Source organism: Staurois parvus, unplaced genomic scaffold (genome assembly GCF_062004578.1).
Source record: "Staurois parvus isolate SC_StPar_1 unplaced genomic scaffold, SC_StPar_1.0 ptg000299l, whole genome shotgun sequence".
NCBI lineage: Eukaryota > Metazoa > Chordata > Amphibia > Anura > Ranidae > Staurois > Staurois parvus.
In genome coordinates this window covers 21,471,808-21,492,216 of record NW_028318095.1, presented here as the reverse complement: position 1 = coordinate 21,492,216, position 20,409 = coordinate 21,471,808, and the positions used below count along the sequence as shown (strand labels likewise).

Here is a 20,409-nt window from a genome sequence, read left to right as displayed (position 1 = left end):
ATAGTGGTGCATATCTTTCATTTCATTTTACTGTGGGCAGTATTATTATATCTAGGGTTTTAAAAACAAATATATTGTGTAAGTAGAGCTAATCAACAACACATTTTAAACCAACTGTGTTCTGTAAAATAAAACATATTTTATATTTCCCCATATACAAAGACGTAGGCAATTAAGATGCAAGGTCAAGCCTGGAAGAGCAAATCTAGGAAAGAAAAATCTATGAATAAACTAACAGATGCTATCCAAGAAATCTTACAAAGGTTCCAAAGGCAGAAATCCCACTCTACTTTCTGAACTTTCAATTTATGTAAAACCCACTATAGCCAGATGTAAATGGAGAAACAGAAAAAGGGCGCACCGACCTAGTGCATTATCGTTTAAAATATTTATTGAAGATCTGGCCATGGGAAGATAATGCATCTGAAAGGGATTAGCTAACAGCTCCATAAATCTCTAAATCCTCATTCAGTCCTCCCGGAACCAGTGAGTCCAAAGTGAAAATCCAGTAAGTTGCTCTCTTGCAGAGCTTCTGGAATTTTCTACCACCATCAGATTGGCTTAAAATGGATTCAATCCCAAACAATCTTAGTCCTGAGGGATCATTATTATGGGCTTCTTGGAAATGTCAGGGGACTGAGTAATTACTTCTGTTGCTCTTCTGTTTACAATTTTCTTTGAAATTAATAATATTGCATTTATGCTCACTGAATCTCACTCTTAGAGGTCTAGTTGTCCAACCAATATACAAAAGGCCACATGGACAGATTAAACCATAAATGACAAAAGAGGTACTGCAGTTGATGAATTGTCTAATTTTATGTGTACGGCCATCTGTGCCCACCACGACTTTTTTCCTATGCCACATGAATTTGCAAGCTCCACATTTACTCACCCCACATTTATAACAGCCCACCTAGTCAAAGATGGCTGTCCAAGGGCTGGCATTATTAGTAGTTTTAGTGTTGATTTTTGGTACCCTACTAGGTGCAATATAGCTCCTAATATCTCTAGCTTTCCTGAAAGAGATCTCAGGTTTGGGGGCAAGACAGTTTTTCAAAATCGGATATTGTCTTAAAATACCCCAATTTTTGTGTAGGGTCCTTTGTATGTCAAAAGCCTTGGTATTCTATCTGGTGCAAAATCTCACATGGTTACTGTATCTATTGTTTTCTCCAACCCCTTTGGTACGCCTGCTGTGTGTGGAGGAGGATGACGGTATAAGTGGAGAGTTTTCTAACTCATACTGAGCTCTATATTTCAAATAAGCTTCATCAATGTTTGCCTCACTATAACCTTTTTCTAGGAATTTTGTTCTTAAAATGGAACTTTGTTCATCATAATCCATCCTTGTGGTACATGTTCTCCGCAGTCTGCAATACTGGCCAAAAGGGACATTTTTAATCCACCTTGGGTGGTGATGGCTGGTAGCATGGAGATAAGAATTCCCTGCACTAGGCTTAAAGTGGGTTTTAGAAAGAATATTCCCATCTTTATCCACGGTTGGCTCTGAGGAAGAGGTTGTGTCCTTGAAGCGCGTTAGCCAGTTGGTCATCCAGGGTTCCATCTTATGGACTCATGCTGTTTGGATCATACATCTTGTTCAGTTTGACATGCCTGTGTTTTTATGTCTATTGTGAGTATGATACTTACTTTGTTTCTTCAATAAATATTTTAAACGATAATGCACTAGGTCGTGCGCCCTTTTTCTGTTTCTATATTTGCATCCAGTGTATTTGGACCACCCCAGTCTGTTGAGGGCAGCAACCAGTGCATATTCCAGAAAATTCCAGAACATCCCTATTGGGTCTACTGAGTCTTTTCCTAGCGCAGGAGAAAAGTGTTTGTTGTGTTGGATATAGCCAGATGTAGCAGGGTTTCACAATGCTTTTGACTAAGAATGCAACTTCTTGCTGCATGATTCTTTGAAATGCTGCATACCTGTTTAGGTAATACAGGGGTGGTGCACAGAACACTTGACCTGTTTTCTAACAGTGCGTTTAGAATCATTTAGAAAAGGAAGGATAACGGCAACTAATGAGAAGAGCAAACAGAGCAGCCAGTTAGAGTAGATAAAATGCCAGAATTAAAACTGTCACCTATGTTAGCTTATCCCTTGAGCAAGTTTAAAGGGAACTTGTCAGGACTCAAATATGGGAGCTGCCATTTCTGACTTGTTTTTGAAGGTGCCATCTCTGAGGCTGTCATTCCTACCCTTGCTGTGGTTTTTAGTGAGCCACTGACCCAGGACTAGGTTGTGTGTATTGGGTATTTCAGTGCATTACTGACTTCATGCTTGTTTCAGATCAGACTTACTAGGTAATGAAGCAAGGATGAAAATGTGCATTTTAAAAACAAGCTTTAAAAATGGCTTACAGAATATTTTCAATCAGTAGAAAAACGAACATAACAAGTAGTGTAGCTACTGACATTTAATAAACACAGACTTCCTAGTCCAGGGACCCAGGGTTGTCCTCAGATCAGATCACAATGGGCAAAAATATCATGCTGGATATCTGTACTGATATGGACTGGATAATGTGTTAGGAATGTAAGGATGCCCTATCGTTTGATGGAAATGAAAATGATCAACCTACAGAGGACTGAATTTAAAGACACCCCAAACATCTAAGTGAAAAAATGATGCAGCAGGATAGTCCATTTTGCTGACATTTCATTGCAGCAAAATGGTACTCAATATCTTGTATGACCCCCACATGCTTGTATACATGCCTGACAACATTGGGGCATGCTCCTAATGAGACAACAGACGTGTCCTGGGATATTTCGTCCCAGATCTGGACCAGGGTGTCACGGAGCTCCTGGACTGTCTTGGGTGCAACCTGGCGGCATCGGATGGACCAAAACAGGATATCCCCAAGATATTCTATTGGATTCAGGTCAGGCGAGCATGGGGGCCATTCATTGGTATCATTTCTTTCATCCTCCAGGAACTGCCTGCATACTCTCACCACATGAGGCCAGGCATTGTCGTGCACCAGGAGGAACCCAAGACCCACTGCACCAGCATAGGGTCTGACAATGGGTCCAAGGATTTCATCCCGGCAGTCAGGGTGCCATTGTCTAGTATGTAGAGGTCTGTGTTCCTCCATGAATATGCCTCCCCAGACCATCGCTGACCCACCACCAAAACGGTCATGCTGAACGATGTTACAGGCAGCATAACGTTTTCCATGGCTTCTCCAGACCCTTTCACGTCTGTCACATGTGCTCAGCGTGACCTGCTGTCATCTGTGAAAACCACAGAGCGTCAGTGACGGTCCTGCCAATTCTGGTGTTCAGTGGCAAATGCCAAACGAGCTCTATGGTGGCAAGGAGCACAGGGCCCACTAGAGGATGTCTGGCCCTCAGGCCACCCTCATGAAGTCTGTTTCTGATTGTTTGGTCAGACATTCACACCAGTGGCCTGCTGGAGGTCATTTTATAGGTCTCTGGCAATGCTCATCCTGTTCCTTTTTGCACAAAGGAGCAGATACCGGTCCTGCTGATGGGTTAAGGACCTTCTATGGCCCTGTCCAGCTCTCCTAGAGCAACTGCCTGTCTCCTGGAATCTTCTACATGACCTTGAGATTGTGCTGGGAGACGCAGCAAACCTTCTGACAATGACAAGTATTGATGTGCCATCCTGAAGGAGTTGGACTGCCTGTGCAACCTCTGTAGGGTCCAGGTATCGCCTCATGCTACCAGTAGTGACACTGACCCTAGCCAAATGCAAAACTAGTGAAAAACAGTCCGAAAAGATGAGTAGGGAAAAAAAATGTAAGTGGCCTTCACCTGTAAAACCATTCCTGTTTTGGGGGTCATCTCATTGTTGCCCATCTAGTGCACCTGTTGTTAATTTCATTAACACCAAAGCAACTGAAACTGATTAACAACCCGCTCTGCTACTTAACTAACCAGATCAATATCCCAGCACTTTAATTCACTTGATGCTTTACTCTGATTAAAAAGTGTTCCTTTAATTTTTTTTGAGACACATAAAGACCCTCTGTGCATGTGTTCATATATGTGGCCCCAGTCTTCAAGTGAAAGTTGGATTTGTAAGTCAGCGCTCCAGGCCTTGCAAGCTTTCCTGGTTGAGAGGTCACTGGTGTGTTCTAGACATGCATAAAGCAGGGATATAACATGTCTCTGGGGAGAGTCCGTTGAGCAAAGTTTCTCAAAGGGGGTAAGATGTCTAGTGTAGACATTTAGATGGGGTGAGCTGTGGATAAAGTGGTGGAGTTGTCTGAACATCCACGGCGTTAAGGTCAAGGTAGGCCATTTGTTCATAAGGCGGTCTCTGGATAAGAGCAATCCATTTCTGAAAAGTTGATGCAGACTCACGCCGTCTGTGAGACCAGATCCCGCAAGAAAGGCATGAGACATACCAGGGGGGAGGTCTGGGTTCAATCGGACAGGAGTGAGTGGGCCAGGTGTGGATGAGAACGCTATATGCTTGCTGATTTGATGGTAACAGGACAGAGTAGGGCCTATGAGGATGTGTTCCTTGAGTTCAGATGGAATGTGAGGTTTTAGCAGCCAAGGGGAAGTGGCGAGCAGGGTCTCCCAAAAAAGCCGCTTCCAATTCAACCCAGGCCTTGTGAGCATGGTTCGTGGACCAGTCGACTATTCTTGCCATTTGACAAGCTTTGTAATAGAGGGAGATGTCGGGTAGCCCTATACCTCCACATGTTTTGGGCATGGTTAATTGGTCAAAGCCAATTCTAGGGCGTTTATTACTCCATAGAAACGCGGTACATAATGTTTTGTATGACCTGAAGAAGGAATTGGGCAATTGGATTGGAATGGTTTGTAGTAGGTACAAAAGTCTAGGAAGCACATTCATCTTGATGATAGCTGCTCTGCCAAACCAAGAAAAAACGGTTTATGCCATGTTTGCAGATCTTTAGTAATGTTACGCAGGATGGGTAGAAAGTTTTTGGTGTAGAGTTCTGCGAGATGGGTTGGCAATTGGATTCCTAAATAGGTGATGGCTTCTGATTGCCACGTGAAGGGAAAATTAGATTTCGCATGTCTAATCGCATCCTGGGATAGGGAAACATTGAGTGCTTGGGATTTATTGAAGTTTATTTTAAAATAGGCCAGATACTGAAACATCTTGAAATCTTGTAGTAGTAAGAGTAAGAGTAAGATGTCATCAGCGAAGGCTGCTACTTTGTGAGTTTTGCCATTTATAGAAATCCCTTTAATATTGTCATTCTGTTTAATGCAATTCAGAAATGGTTCCAATGTAAGAATAAATAGGAGGGGAGATAAAGGGCAGCCCTGTCTGGTCCCATTACTTATGGAAAAAGCTTCTGAAAGAAGGCCATTGACTTTCACTTTAGCAGTCGGTGCGGTGTATAGCGACATGATAAAGTTCAGAAGACGGGGAGGTAACCCAAGACCAACCAGAACTGCTTCTATGTAGTCCCAGGCCAATCTGTCAAAGGCCTTTTCAGCGTCTAAAGAAAGGAAGAAGCCAGATTGTTTCTTCTGTGTTAACCAATGGTGTATGTTGATTGCCCTGATCGTGTTGTCTCTAGCCTCTCTACCGGGGACGAACCTTACCTGGTCAGTTGAGATAATAAGATCTACAATATGCAGTAAGCGGTTGGCCAATATCTTGGCGAAAATCTTGATCGACGTTCAATAGGGATATCGGGCAATAGTTTGCTGGTAATGTCTGGTTTTTATTTTCTTTAGGAATTAGTGTGATATGGGCTTCGGAGAGAAAGCACATGGGCTGTCCTGGGGTATCTAGTAAATTGAAAGCTTTTAGGAATGGATGTGCTAGGACCAGTTTATTTTTTTTTAGCATGCATTTGAGCATATTGAAATGTTTATGGTCTTTGTTTACCATGTGAACTCACACAGTTTTGTGCATTATACTGTATAAGATGTGGATTCTGGCAAGTTTTGGTCTCCTTCAAAGTAGCCGTGTTCATTGTTCGATCCTCTTCTATAATGCCATGCAGTCTTGCCGCGTGTCAGGTCTATTCTTTCTCACTTGGCTGGCAGCACTCTCTTTATTATCCTGACATTTAGACAATGTCTAGGAATAAGCTTTTGGAGTTATTTAATGTATGCACCATTATTACCACCTGTGCAGTTAAGTATCTGAGATTAAGCCTTCGAATTATGTCTGAACCCAGACAAAATTGATGACTTTAGCAGTTTCTCTACCATTTGCAGTATTAAAATGTTCTGCAGTACTTTTATATTGTCCCTATTGTCTAGTAACAGTTGTGACTAAAATACCATGTTACAAAGGTAAGCGTGCATTGAAAAGCGGTCAGTTGGCAATGCTGTGATAATTCAGCTACTAGACACTTAAAGGCTTGAGGTTAGCAATTTGAAGTTAATTTTAAATTAGCATTTTTAACAATAAAAGGTCTTGTGAGCATGAGCTTTACTGAAAATTGCTGATAGTAAACATGATCATTCAGAGAGAGAATTCTGAGGTGGTCTGACTCATTGACCACATCATTTTATTCATGTATTTCAAAGCAGCCTGAAAGTTTTCATACAGTACAAGTTTTACACTCTAATCCGGGATAAAAAACCAATTTAGGTTGGCAAATGTAACTTGTGTTGGTTTTGCTGGGGAGAATTCAAGAAGAACCATCACGAGTGAAATACAGGAGCTGTTGTTGCTGAACTAAAAGCACTAGTTTGCATGCTGTCACGCTGATCTCCTACTTTCAGCACATATTGTTACTGACCCTGTAAAAGTATGCAGAAGTTGAAGTTAAAATTCCTTGTTAGCAATTATATTCCTGGTTGGTGGTGAAGCTAGAGGATCACCATGACACTTAAGCAACTGACTTTTTCTGACTGTGGTTGACAGCATGCTGAAGAAAGAGGCCCTGGCCTTATTGTTATACTGAAATAGTGATGTCTTCTTGCCCTTACACCATCTCATCATTTTGGAGTTCATTAGTGGTAAAAAAAAAAAATCTAATTGGTATGGAATGTATTAAGATGACAGAGTGAAGAGGTAATGAACTGAAAATGTCACCTCCTTATAAATGTTATATTGCTTCTCTTTAATGTTAATATTAATCTGTATTGTAAGACATGAAGGTGGGTGAGCTGGTTAGAGCTGAGTTTTTTTATCGGCACAGATTAAAAGACATACTCAATAAGTTACCCAAGGACAACATTTTAACTTTGCTGTTAAACAACCCCAAATCTACTGGCTCAGGCTTCTGAAGGATGGCCTTTTTTGACAAACTAATCAACCCAGCCTAGCATAGTTCTGGACTGTACATAGAGGATGAAAGTGGAGCTTGTGTGCTGTGAAACCGGTATCACTTTGTCTCAGTTTGCAAAAAGAATGTGGAACTAATATTCAGCAGCATAGTAAGAAGCGTTTTCTTTTCACTTATAATTGGGGGGCTTTTCAATCACTGGCTACTAACGTAGTAAATTGGGTTGCTTTATGACTTACTGGGAAAACCTGCAAAAAAGCGGGGGAGTGGTGTACGGTTTATAGGCACCCATGAGTGCCGCACATTGTGGTTCTGGTGAGTTGGATTTCAGGCTCATAATCGAAGAGGCTAGGGCGGCACAGGATTTAGGATCGACAGTAATGTGTGTGGAAACCGGACACCTTTTGGATTGCTGATGTGGAGTGAGTGCCAGGATCTTATTTGTGCAATCCAACTGAATTTGTGGGAATTATGCTGTCCTGGATGTATTCATCAGCACTATTTGACCACTCTAGAGGTGAAACTCGAAAAATTAGAATATCATGCAAAAGTTCATTTATTTCAGTAATGCAACTTAAAAGGTGAAACTAATATATAAGATAGACTCATTACATGCAAAGCAAGATAGTTCTAGCCGTGATTTGTCATAATGGTGATGATTATGGCTTACAGCTCATGAAAACCCCAAATCCACAATCTCAAAAAATTAGAATATTACATGCAATCAATAAAACAAGGATTGGACATAGAACAATATCGGACCTCTGAAAAGTATAAGTATAAGCATGCATATGTACTCAGGACTTGGTTTGGGCCCTTTTTGCAGCAATTACTGCCTCAATGCGGCGTGGCATGGAAGCTATCAGCCTGTAGCACTGCTGAGATGTTATGGAAGACCAGGATGCTTCAATAGCGGCCTTCAGCTCTTATTCATTGTTCGGTCTCATGTCTCTCATCTTTCTCTTGGCAATGCCCCATAGATTCTCTAGGTCAGGCGAGTTTGCTGGCCAGTCAAGCACAGTAATCCCACGGTCATTGAACCAGGTTTTGGTGCTTTTGGCAGTGTGGGCAGGTGCCAAGTCCTGCTGGAAAATGAAGTCAGCATCCCCATAAAGCTCATCTGCGGAAGGAAGCATGAAGTGCTCCAAAATCTCCTGACAGATGGCTGCATCGACCCTGGACTTAATGAAGCACAGTGGACCAACACCAGCAGATGACATGGCTCCCCAAATCAACACAGACTCTGGAAACTTCACACTGGACTTCAAGCATCTTGCAGTGTGTGCCTCTCCATTCTTCCTCCATACTCTGGGTCCTTGGTTTCCAAATGAGATGCAAAAGTTGCTCTCATCAGAAAAGAGGACTTTGGACCTTTGTTTGTTGATCAGGAGTGGCTTGACAAGAGGAATATGACATTTGAACCCCATGTCCAGGATCCGTCTGTGTGTGATGTCTCTTGATGCACTGACTCCAGCCTCAGTCCACTCCTTGTGAAAGTCCCCAACACTTTTGAATGGCCTTTTCCTAACAATCCTCTCCAGGCTGCGGGCATCCCTGCTGATTGTGCACCTTTTTCTTCCACACTTTTCCCTTCCACATAACTTTCTCTTAATGTGCTTTGATACAGCACTTTGGGAATATCCAACCTCTTTTGCAATTACCTTTTGAGGCTTTCCCTCCTTATGGAGGGTGTCAATGATAGTTTTCTGCACAACTGTCAGGTCAGCAGTCTTTCCCATGATTGTGATTCCTACTGAACCAGACTGAGAGACCATTTAAAGGCTAAGGAACCCTTTGCAGGTGTTATGGCTTAATTAGCTGATTAGAGTGGGACACTTTGAGCCGAGAATATTGCACCTTTTCACATTATTCTAATTTTCTGGGATTGTGGATTTGGGGTTTTCATGAGCTGTAAGCCATAATCATCACAATTATGACAAATCACGGCTTGAACTATCTTGCTTTGCATGTAATGAGTCTATCTCATATATTCGTTTCACCTTTTAAGTTACATTACTGAAATAAATTAACTTTTGCATGATATTCTAATTTTTCGAGTTTCACCTGTATATGTTGAGGGTCAGTATGCTCTGGTAAGAGGCTCTTTGTATTCATGAGTGATGGTGTGGACGGCTAACACTCACATCTGACTTCTTGGGCACATGTGAGGTGTTCATTTTCTCCTTTTGGACTTCATGTTGGGACTTTTATGTTTGTTTACTGACTGTATTATTATTTTTTAAGCGCTACACTTTTTTCTACATTGATTTAGTACCATCGTAAATGGGACTGTTCCACTGTTATCAGTGTAAATAAGACTATTATTTGGCATATAGACTTCCAGCCAGCAATGCATACTACTGAGCAGTGAGATCGCTGGGGGTTCATTAAATCCTTGGGGGAGAATGTTATATTCTTGTAATATTGAGGTTTTAATTCAAATAAAAGTGCTAAAACTATTTGCCAAATTGATGAAACCCCCCACAAAAGTATATACCCAAACCAGCGCTATATATGTTATAGTGTCTAATGCAACACTGATTACAGTTAAAATTGTGACTACCTACTGAGTGTGACGGGGTATAATTCCTGCTATGAAGCCAAGTATCGCTTTGCAGCATATATACACCCCGTCCGCTGCCTCCGCAGCAACATGGGAAGCTGTTGAGGGGCTGTAGAAACACAGTTCAACTGCAGGGTTTTACTGCCCCCAAATTACAGTTGTAAATGAGCCCTAATAGAAATGCTTTAACGTAAAGCCAGCCACAGATGGTTCAAATCATGATTCAAACCATGTATGGGTAGACTGAATGTACCCAAGTTGATCGATCAATCAACTTGGATGCAACTAGCCTGTTGGATTTTACATGCAATTATTGCTAGTGGCTTTTATAACTGCTAGCAGTAATCACTGTGTTTTCAAGGCATGGACAGCTCCCCCTGTGGGAGGGTTTCCCCCATCAACACTGACTATGTTGATGGGGGACTAGAGTGATTTTCATTCCTGCAACCCGTGGTTGCAGGAGAGAAAATTGCTCCATCTATGGCTGACTTAACTCCTTCCTCTCTACCCCCACGCATACTAAACCCTTCTCCTCTCCCTATCTTCCCTAATTATCCTTCAGCTGCTGTTGTCTTGCTGTTCCCACCTCCCTTTTTTTAGCTGTTCTGCATTCAGTATATCAGTTCAATGATATTTACAGTGCCTTGAAAAAGTATTCATACCCCTTGATATTTTCCACATTTTGTCATGTTACAACCAAAATCGTAAATTTATTTTTTTTTAGGATTTTGTATGATAGACCAACACAAATTTGCACATAATTGTGAAGTGGAAAGAAAATGATAAATGGTTTTTAATTTTTTTTACAAATAAATATGTGAAAAGTGTGTTGTGCATTTGTATTCAGCCCCCTTTACTCTGATACCCCTAACTAACATTTAGTGGAACCAATTGCCTTCAGAAGTCCCCTAATTAGTAAATAGAGTCTACCTGTGTGTAATGTAATCTCAGTATAAATACAGCTGTTCTACGAAGCCCTCAGAGGTTTGTTAGCGAACATTAGTGAACAAACTGCATCAGGAAGGCCAAGGAACACACCAAGACAGGTCATGGATAAAGTTGTGGAGGAGTTTAAAGCAGGGTTAGGTTATACAAAAAAAAAAAACAAGCTTTGAACATCTCACAGAGCACTGTTCAACCCATCATCCAAAAATGAAAAGAGTATGGCACAGCTGCAAACCTACCAAGACATGGCCGCCTACCTAAACTGACAAGCTGGGCAAGGAGAGCATTAATCGGAGAAACAGCCAAGAGCTCAGATGAGAGAATCTGTCCACAGGACAAATATTAGTCGTGCACTCCACAAATTTGGTCTTTATAGAAGAGTGGCAAGAAGAAAGCCATTCCTGAAAGAAAGCCATTAGAGGTCCCATATGCAGTTTGCGAGAAGCCATGTGGGGGACACAGCAATCATGTGGAAATAGGTGCTCTGGTCAGATAAAACCACAATTGAACATTTTGGCCTAAAAGCAAAACGCTGTGGCAGAAAACTAACACTGCATATCACCCTGAACGCACCATCCCCACCGTGAAACATGGTGGTGGCAGCATTATGTTGTAGGGATGTTTTTCTTCAGCAGGGACAGGGAAGCTGGTCAGAGTTGCTAGGAAGATGGATGGAGCCAAAAACAGGGCAATCCTAAAAGAAAACCTGTTAGTTTGCAAAAGACTTGAGACTGGGGTGGAGTTTCACCTTCCAGCAGGACAACGACCCTAAACATACAGCCAGAGCTACAATGGAATGGTTTAGATCAAAGCATATTCATGTGTTAGAATGGCCCAATCAAAGTCCAGACCTAAAACAAACTGAGAATCTGTGGCAAGACTTGAAAATTGCTGTTCACAGACGCTCTCCATCCAATCTGACAGAGTTTGAGCTATTTTGCAAAGAAGAATGGGCAGAAATGTCACTCTCTAGACGAGCAAAGCTGGTAGAGACATCCCCAAAAAGACTTGCAGCTGTGATTGCAGGGAAAGGCGGTTCTACAAAGTATTGACTCCAGGGGGCTGAATACAAATGTACACCACACTTTTCAGATATTTATTTGTAAAAAATGTTGTAAACCATTTATCATTTTCCTTCCACTTCACAATTTTGTGCCACTTGGTGTTGGTCTATCACATCAAATCCCAATAAAATACATTTACAATTTTGGTTGTAACATGACAAAATGTGGAAAATGTCAAGGGGTATGAATACTTTTTCAAGGCACTGTATGTACAAAAAAATTTCAAAACTAGTTTTGCTTCATTTTGCTGCCACTTAGAAAATTCTGGAATGTTTTCATGTGAATCTATTATTAAAATTTACACTTTATGTGAATCCATAGAGTACATCTTGGCATTACCAAATCATACTTTGATTAAACTTTTATGTAAAATGTAGCTCTCATGCCATGCTGCTTCTTCTGATGACCTAAGGCCCAGGCAGAGGTCACATGGCCTTTGGCTAGTTGCAGCATTGTGGTTGTTTCACCTTATTAGTGACTAAATTATTTTGTCTTCAGTTAGACAGTCCATGTCTGGGATACTTGCAGTGAGATAAGGGAATGCACTACTGTTCCGCACTTACCGAGAGGCATATGTAATAAGCGCATATGACTGTACATATAGAATTACATCTTTTCCTATAGAACTACAAATTACTAATAGATTTGTTTAAACCTTAAGACACATTGACAACATTTTTTTTTTTTTACTTGAAGCTAATGTACTGTATGTCTAAATATGATTATAAAGATTCTAGGTCCTCTTAATACTTGTCCTCTGTTAATTTTAATACTGTGTAACATATTTTCTGCATGCAGAAGGGTTAATATGTGTAGAGCTATATCTGTATGTTCTGCTGAACTTACAGTGGGTAAACCTACGTCCATGTAAATGGGTTTTAAAGTGACTTCCTATCTTTCCCTAGCGATGTACACAATGCTAGATTACCTGCCTTCAAAGACAAGTAATTATGAGGCTTCCAAGTGCTGCAGAACACAGCCCCATGCACAGCATCAGATCTTCATGAGGATGTATTAATATTTATGTGCCACGTTTTCTGCTAGAAGTAAAGGTGTTAATGAGTATTATAAATCAGTGGGTAGCAGCCTCCTCTAGCAGAAAATGTGAATCGTGACAAGGAGTGTTAAAGAGCCCAGCATTGTCTACTGCCAAGGACAGATTTAAAGCAATGACCATTTTGTCCCAATCTGGGGAATATTATGTTAGGCAAGGTATTGCCCAGCTTGCTTTAGAAAAGACCTAAATCCCTTTGTGCTTTTACCGTTGCTTAAGAGAAAACCCAACTTAAAATATTCTTAGATTGCTAACATGGCTTAGGAAAGCTTTAAAATAAGTAGATGCCCCAATCAAAGTACCACTTGACTCTTCAGGAAGGACTGCTTAAATCAATACCCCAAAGTTGTGTGATTAGCTAGCAGTGTCAGCAATCGGTGCAGGCCATCCTGCTTGGTCACCAGTCATTGGCGTCATTAACAGTCTGTCCAACTTTCATTGTGCAGGGCTCATGAATGAAAATACAGGATGTCATGTGCAATCCAGAGGGTCATTTTAACTGTGAAAGACTATTCATGATTAGAGTTCTTGTACTGTCAGAGCAAAAAGTGTATCTATGGTCAAAATGCATACTCATTATATATTCATTTCCACACAGCCTACTCCTATTAATCTGAGCCATCCTAAATTTTGTAACCTTACTTTGTGAAGATCCCCAAACATTCTTCAATTCTGTGACGCATATGTATTATGTCCTATGAGTAGGCATGAGTGTGTCACACATTTCGCAGAATCTGCCTTCTGAACTAAAGAGTGGCTGGGAGGAGGAGTTCCAGGAGGTTGAGAAAAAGAGACCGCAAGCAGACAGGCAGCACTCAAACATGAAAGGAAAATTATTTTTTTTCGATCAAAAGAACTTTTGTTTGTATTGATATTACAATGCTAATATTATTATAAGAAGAAAGTGTATGCGGTGACCATAGATCCTCCTACAACGTACTAATTTTATATACCTTCGTATTTCTTTTATAATGGAGGTGTCTGAATTTTTTTTAAACCTCTGGTTCAAATTTGTACAGCTCTCTATTTATCTAATATACTGTATATCTGAAATATATCAGTATATTTCCACTGTGAATATATGCCCAATAGTTAATTTGCCACCTGATTTTAACCCGCAATGCTGACCCTTTGTTCCTAGAACCCAATCCAGTCCCAGAGAATACAGGAGTGTTGGTACATACTGTATGTCTATAGTGGTTCTGCCTTTACATTTTCATAATAGCAATATGGAAAATTCACATAGACTGCTTGTATCAAGAACAAAACTGTCACCAAAACACAAATGACATTACAGAACTATGATGAAGCCAGTTAGTAAAAAAAGAATGTGTCTTGGTGGGTGAGAGTCCCATTTGCATGCTATGTGTTGGACTTTTATGCTTATGCACCTGGTGGCCAAGTAGAATGCCTGTGGGCGATCAACCTTTGTTTACATGATAGATTAAGATGAATATTTTCAGGTTTATTTTATAATTTTTTTTGCAAAATGGTTACTGTAGTACAAGGGTGGTCAACACGTGGCCAGCAGAGCCCTCTGATGTTGCCCGCAACCTCAAACCAGGGAACCACATGCCAATGCTCTGGGAATGGCAGGTTGGGAAGCCCAGATTGCGATCAACAGGTTGCCAACCTGCCATCTAGAGCATCATAGCTCTAGAATTAATAGAGCCGGCAACGGAGCAAGCAGGCGGCCGCAGTGGGAGCTGGAGCTGCATAAGCCGATGCTTCTTCTACAGCGCCGGATGCTGTCCCAGGCTGAGTGATACATGTGCACTTTTCCTGGGACTTTTCTAGCAGCCTGGAGAGAGATGGCGGCAGAAGCTGGAAGAGGAAAATGTCAGTGTTCACATCACATACACTGCAGTTTGGCAATGGGCATATTAGCACCTATATTTTATTAGGCTGCTTTCACACTGATCTGTGTATGCAGCAAAGTGCACCTGCGGGTTAGCTACACTGAGCCATAGATTTCTATTATGTCCTATTGGTTTGGTGCACTTCTGAAAGTGTAACACACCCGCAAGATGTAATAGAAGTCTATGGCTGGCCATACATTATACAACTATCTGGAGATTTTTGGTTTAGATTTACCAAAAACCATATAATAGGAGGACAAACCTAAACAACACTTTCAGTTGTATCCAATTAGGCAGGCCCTTGCACTACACAGTTAAAGGTAAATCTAAAGGAAATTGGGCAGAAAATTGGAAGATAATTGTATAATGTATGGCCAGCCTTAGTCTCAGTGCAGCTAACTCACAGGTGCATTCACTGCATCTGCAGATCAGTGTGAAAGCAGCTGAATAACTTTTATTTTTCCTTTTTCTTTATAAGTGGTAATATGCGCTAATATGCCTGTCGCAAAAGTGCAGTGTATGTGATATTTAATATACTGCTACATCCTCAGTATGGGTAAACTTCAGCACGTCAGTGTGAAAGCAGCCTTATAGGGGACTCAGGACTGTAAGGACTCATTTACATTTTCAGTTTGGAGGGGGGCCCCCATAGTTCGTTGAAGCCCATGTTCGGTTACCAAATCATTTAAGTGGCCTTCGCTCTTCAAAAAGTTGAGCACCCCTGGTTAGTCGGTGAGTCTCTAATCTTTTAGGTCCAGTATCACGTTTGAGATTTCATTGTTGCATACTATATATTCCACAGCTTAGGAGGATAGTAAGAATAAAACTAAACTTTCCCCAATCCATATCCAAGCTGGTTAAATGTGACAAGTGTCTCCTCCTACATGCTGGCAATGCCCCGGCTGCAGTGTAGCAGAGCGCTGTTACATAGAGATGTCTCCAGCACAACCCTCTATAAAGTGTGGTCAATAAAAAGCACCCAGCCATATAACACTTTCACTGCCATTTTATACTGCTTTTATGGTGTACAATTGAATTGTTAGCACTTCAGCTGGAAACTAAAGAGCAGTCTCAAATGTATAATGGACTTCGTTTGGGAAGCAGATGAGTATCTAGGATGTCACGTGGTTCCACTGTACATTAAGAGATAACGTTTTTATTTTAATATGGTTGTTTGAGGGTGTTCACTTCTACGATTAGGAGTGAGTGAATATGGATTTGGAGTTTAATTGAAAATGATTGTGAATTTCAAGAACATTTTAGGGTATTGTTAAACTTAACTAAAAGTCCTATTTTACAATATATTTCACAGATGTTTTACAATTTATTTTATTTTCTATACAGAAGTATGGATGCTCCTTTTTGGTACTCAGTTCTATATCGGGAAATGTGGTTAAAATCCTTGCTTAAAGCAAAGCAAACCTGAAGTGGGTAAAAAAAGTTCTAAAGAGTTTTTGGCACTGTGTAACAAGCAGTTCAGGTCTGTTTGGTTATTCAGTGCTGTGACTTTGGAGGTCCTCTGGCATGAAAATATCAAATGGATAATGAAAACTCATAAACCACTCCAGGTGAAAGTGAGCAGTATCCACCCCTCTGGGATCTGGCAGATGTAGACCCGACCCCTGACCACAACTGAAGTGGTGAAAGATTATGCTTGGGTTCCACTCCAACGGAATTCCAGTAAAAGTAATGTTTATTGAAATCTTCATGTAAAAGCATAAATTACAACTCCATACAGCGGACAAAGGACAGTTAATGCGTTTCACACAAGAACATGTGATTATTCATAACATTCATACAAATGAAGACATGTTCTTGTGTGAAACGCATTAACTGTCCCCTGTATGTTGTGATTTATGCTTTTACACAAAGATTTCAATAAACATTTCTTTTACTGGAATTCCGTTGGAGTGTGACCCAACCATAATTTTTCACTACATGAAAATATCAACCCAGCTTCCTGGGCCAAAATCCTGGCTCCAGCCTCTATGCCTACTATTGGGGTAGTGAAGCTACCCATGATAGTGATAAGCTAACAGTGTGAGAATGAAAAGAACCGGGCCCGGCTCTAGATCCCAAGAAGGTAGGGTCACATATGCATACAAGAGCACATCAGTATTTGGAGCAGCACGTGCACTGTGTTGAAAAACAGACCTGGAAGTGCCTGCTATGTGGTGCCGGCAGCTGTTATACGCTTTTTGCCACTCTAGGTTCACCCCAAAGTCTATGTAAATCCAATAAATATCTTTTTTTGCTTCTTTTTGATCTGTTACGTATCCAATTGAAAGCTTTTCTTATATCTGTTCAGTAGATGCAAAAATGATTTGTTGAACCGCCTAACTTCTCATAGTGAACTGACAAAACAGTATCTCTGCTGCACTGAAATCTCAAGCTGTGTTATTAGTTTTGGCAAGTTAAGCCCTTGAACTACAGAACACCTCCACTCAGTTTTATTAAAATGAGAAGAGGGAGAAGCTCTTATATCTGAACAAGGTGCAAGCAATCTAGGGTGACAATGCTGCTACTCTATAGATGTTGTATAGTGAGTGAACATGTCACCCTATAATAGGAATTGTTACTGGCAGGATCACCAGGTGAAAATAAAGTAACAAAAAAAAAAAAAAGCCTGAAAAGAAAACACCAAATGCAGCCACCACATCTAAAGATTAGGAAGCTGCAGTCTATTATTCTTGGATTTTGATACACTTTAATGATGGTTGAAATAAGTGTAGTCTGATTTTTGTGAGTCTGTTAATTCAGTCATACCTGGTCCATGTACTTGTACCATGAAAAAGGAATCAGTAAAGCAAAGTCATTGTGCATTAACCTACAAAAAGACTGTAGTTTCCCTTTGGGAGGCTAAATCTGTCTGAAATAAAAGTATATTTGAGCCATCAACTTTCATACCTACATAAATGGGTCTGTCTGTCATATCAGAAGTGGTAAGTCCACCCGTACACACTTCTGAATAATTTAAATGACAAGCTGTACAGTGGTTTGAAAACCGGATGTTCCCACCATAGTCTTTTGGACTGTATGCTGACCAGTCTTAAGTACAGACACTGGGTTTCTGAGTAGTTGTGAAAGAAGAATTGACTTGAGTCTTCAGTGCAGATTTTCACGTTGTAGTATAGGAGAAAATCTGGTTTCTTTGTGAAAACAGTCTGAAACAATCGTTTAGATATCTTGATAAATAGGCTCATGTTATGTTCAGGTAGTGATTGCAAATCTGAGCTCACCATAGAATAAATACATCATCTGAATCTTTGTTCTTATTTCTTTTTAGGCTGTAGAAGAACTTTTAGAATCTCTGGACCTTGAGAAGAGCAGTTATCACATGGGATTGAGCAGGGTACGTATGTTTTAAAGTATTACAATGTCTGCATGTTGTTATTTTTGTTCATATCCATTAGTTAAACTGGAACCTTCTGGATATTGCTTTGTTGGGTTCTTTGGGTTTCCCTCATAACTGTCCGTGTTGCCTTTCTGCAATTGACCTTATTGAAGCCATACTGAAGTGAAAGTTTGAAGCAAATTTGAACTTGATTGCTACATATACAGTGGGGCAAAAAAGTATTTAGTCAGCCACCAATTGTGCAAGTTCTCCCACTTAAAAAGATGAGAGATGTCTGTAATTGGCATCATAGGTAGACCTCAACTATGAGAGACAAAATGAGAAAAAAAATCCAGACAATCTCATTGGCTGATTTGGAAAGAATTTATTAGTAAATTATGGTGGAAAATAAGTATTTGGTCACCTACAAAAAAGCAAGATTTCTGGCTCTCACAGACCTGTACCTTCTTCTTTAAGAGGCTCCTCTGTCCTGCACTCATTACCTGTATCAATGGCAAATGTTTGAACTTGTTATCAGTATAAAAGACACCTGTCCACAACCTCAAACAGTCACACTCTAAACTCCACTATGGTGAAGACTAAAGAGCTGTCGAAGGACACCAGAAACAAAATTGCAGACCTGCACCAGGCTGGGAAGATGGAATCTGCAATAGGCAAGCAGCTTGGTGTGAACAAATCAACTGTGGGAGCAATAATTAGAAAATGGAAGACATACAAGACCACTGATAATCTCCCTCGATCTGGGGCTCCACGCAAGATCTCACCCCGTGGGGTCAAAATGAGCACAAGAACGGTGAGCAAAAATCCCAGGACCACACGGGGGGACCTAGTGAATGACCTGCAGAGAGCTGGGACCAACGTAACAAAGTTACCATCAGTAACACACTACGCCGCCAGGGACTCAGATCCTGCAGTGCCAGACGTGTCCCCCTGCTTAAGCCAGTACATGTCCGGGCCCATCTGAAGTTTGCTAGATAGCATTTGGATGATCCAGAAGAGGATTGGGAGAATGTCATATGGTCAGATGAAACCAAAATAGAACTGTTTGGTAGAAACACAACTCGTTGTGTTTGGAGGAGAGAGAATGCTAAATTGCATCCACAGAACACCATACCTACTGTTAAGCATATGGGTGGCAACATCATGCTTTGGGGTTTCTCTGCAAAGGGACCAAGACGACTGATCCATGTACAGGACAGAATGAATGGGGCCATGTATTGTGAGATTTTGAGTGCAAACCTCTTTCTATCAGCAAGGGCATTGAAGATGAAACGTGGCTGGGTCTTCCAACATGACAATGATCCCAAACATACCGCCCGGGCAACGAAGGAGTGGCTTCGTAAGAAGCATTTCAAGGTCCTGGAGTGGCCTAGCCAGTCTCCAGATCTCAACCCCATAGAAAACCTTTGGAGGGAGTTGAAAGTCCATGTTGCCCAGCAACAGCCCCAAAACATCACTGCTCTAGAGGAGATCTGCATGGAGGAATGGGCCAACATACCAGCAACAGTGTGTGCCAACCTTGTGAAGACTTACAGGAAACGTTTGACCTCTGTCATTGCCAACAAAGGATATATAACAAAGTATTGAGATGAACTTTTCATATTGACCAAATACTTATTTTCCACCATAATTTGCAAATAAATTCTTTCCAAATCAGCCAATGTGATTGTCTGGATTTTGTTTTCTCATTTTGTCTCTCATAGTTGAGGTCTACCAATGATGCTAATTACAGGCCTCTCTCATCTTTTTAAGTGGGAGAACTTGCGCAATTGGTGGCTGACTAAATACTTTTTTGCCCCACTGTAGGTAGGGAGGTCTCATGAAAGACAATTTGACAAATAAAAAGAAAAACAACCAAAAAGGGCCCCAGACTTCCATTTTGACTCTTTCTTGTAGACTTGACCAAGGTAAGATAAATGACCTCCAACGCATTTCGAAGCCAACGATTCTCCTTCATCGATGCTTCAAATGAAAATGATAATGCTTGCTGTAGGAATCTAGCTTACCCTAGGTTCACAACTAAGTGTTTTCTGCAGCGTTTTGCAGAAACGCAGTACAGTCCATTTAATATGATTTCCTATGGGACATGTTCACACCTCTGAGTTTTCACCTGGTGCATTTTTTGGAAAGGGTCGGGGACTTTTTTTTCAACACAAAACGGTTCTATAGACTTGCATGGGAACGCTGCAGAAAAGCATGTATTGCGTTTTTGCTGTATTTTTAATGCGTTTTGCATTTAAAATCTGCCTAGCAACAAGACAAATTGTAAAAAATGGAAAAAACCCCTGCAAAACGCATTAAAAATGCAAGTGCAAAAACGCAATGCAAAACGCAAAGCAGAAACGCCTCAAA

The 20,409-nt window shown here is 40.9% G+C and overlaps 1 protein-coding gene and 1 long non-coding RNA gene across 19 annotated transcripts in view; one reads left to right on the top strand and one right to left on the bottom strand.

Moving 5' to 3' along the window:
• MYO18A (myosin XVIIIA) overlaps positions 1–20,409 on the top strand; it is a 462,365-nt gene that overhangs the window by 281,469 nt on the left and 160,487 nt on the right. For all 17 annotated transcript variants that reach the window (XM_089683011.1, XM_089683012.1, XM_089683010.1 and 14 more), the window contains one exon: positions 17,989–18,054. In XM_089683011.1, the coding sequence (XP_089539137.1) occupies positions 17,989–18,054 (66 nt within the window). The remainder of the gene's footprint in view (positions 1–17,988; positions 18,055–20,409) is intronic.
• The window catches only part of LOC149457955 (uncharacterized), an 86,752-nt gene that overhangs the window by 61,945 nt on the left and 4,398 nt on the right, over positions 1–20,409 (bottom strand). The gene's annotated exons all lie outside the window — the stretch shown is intronic.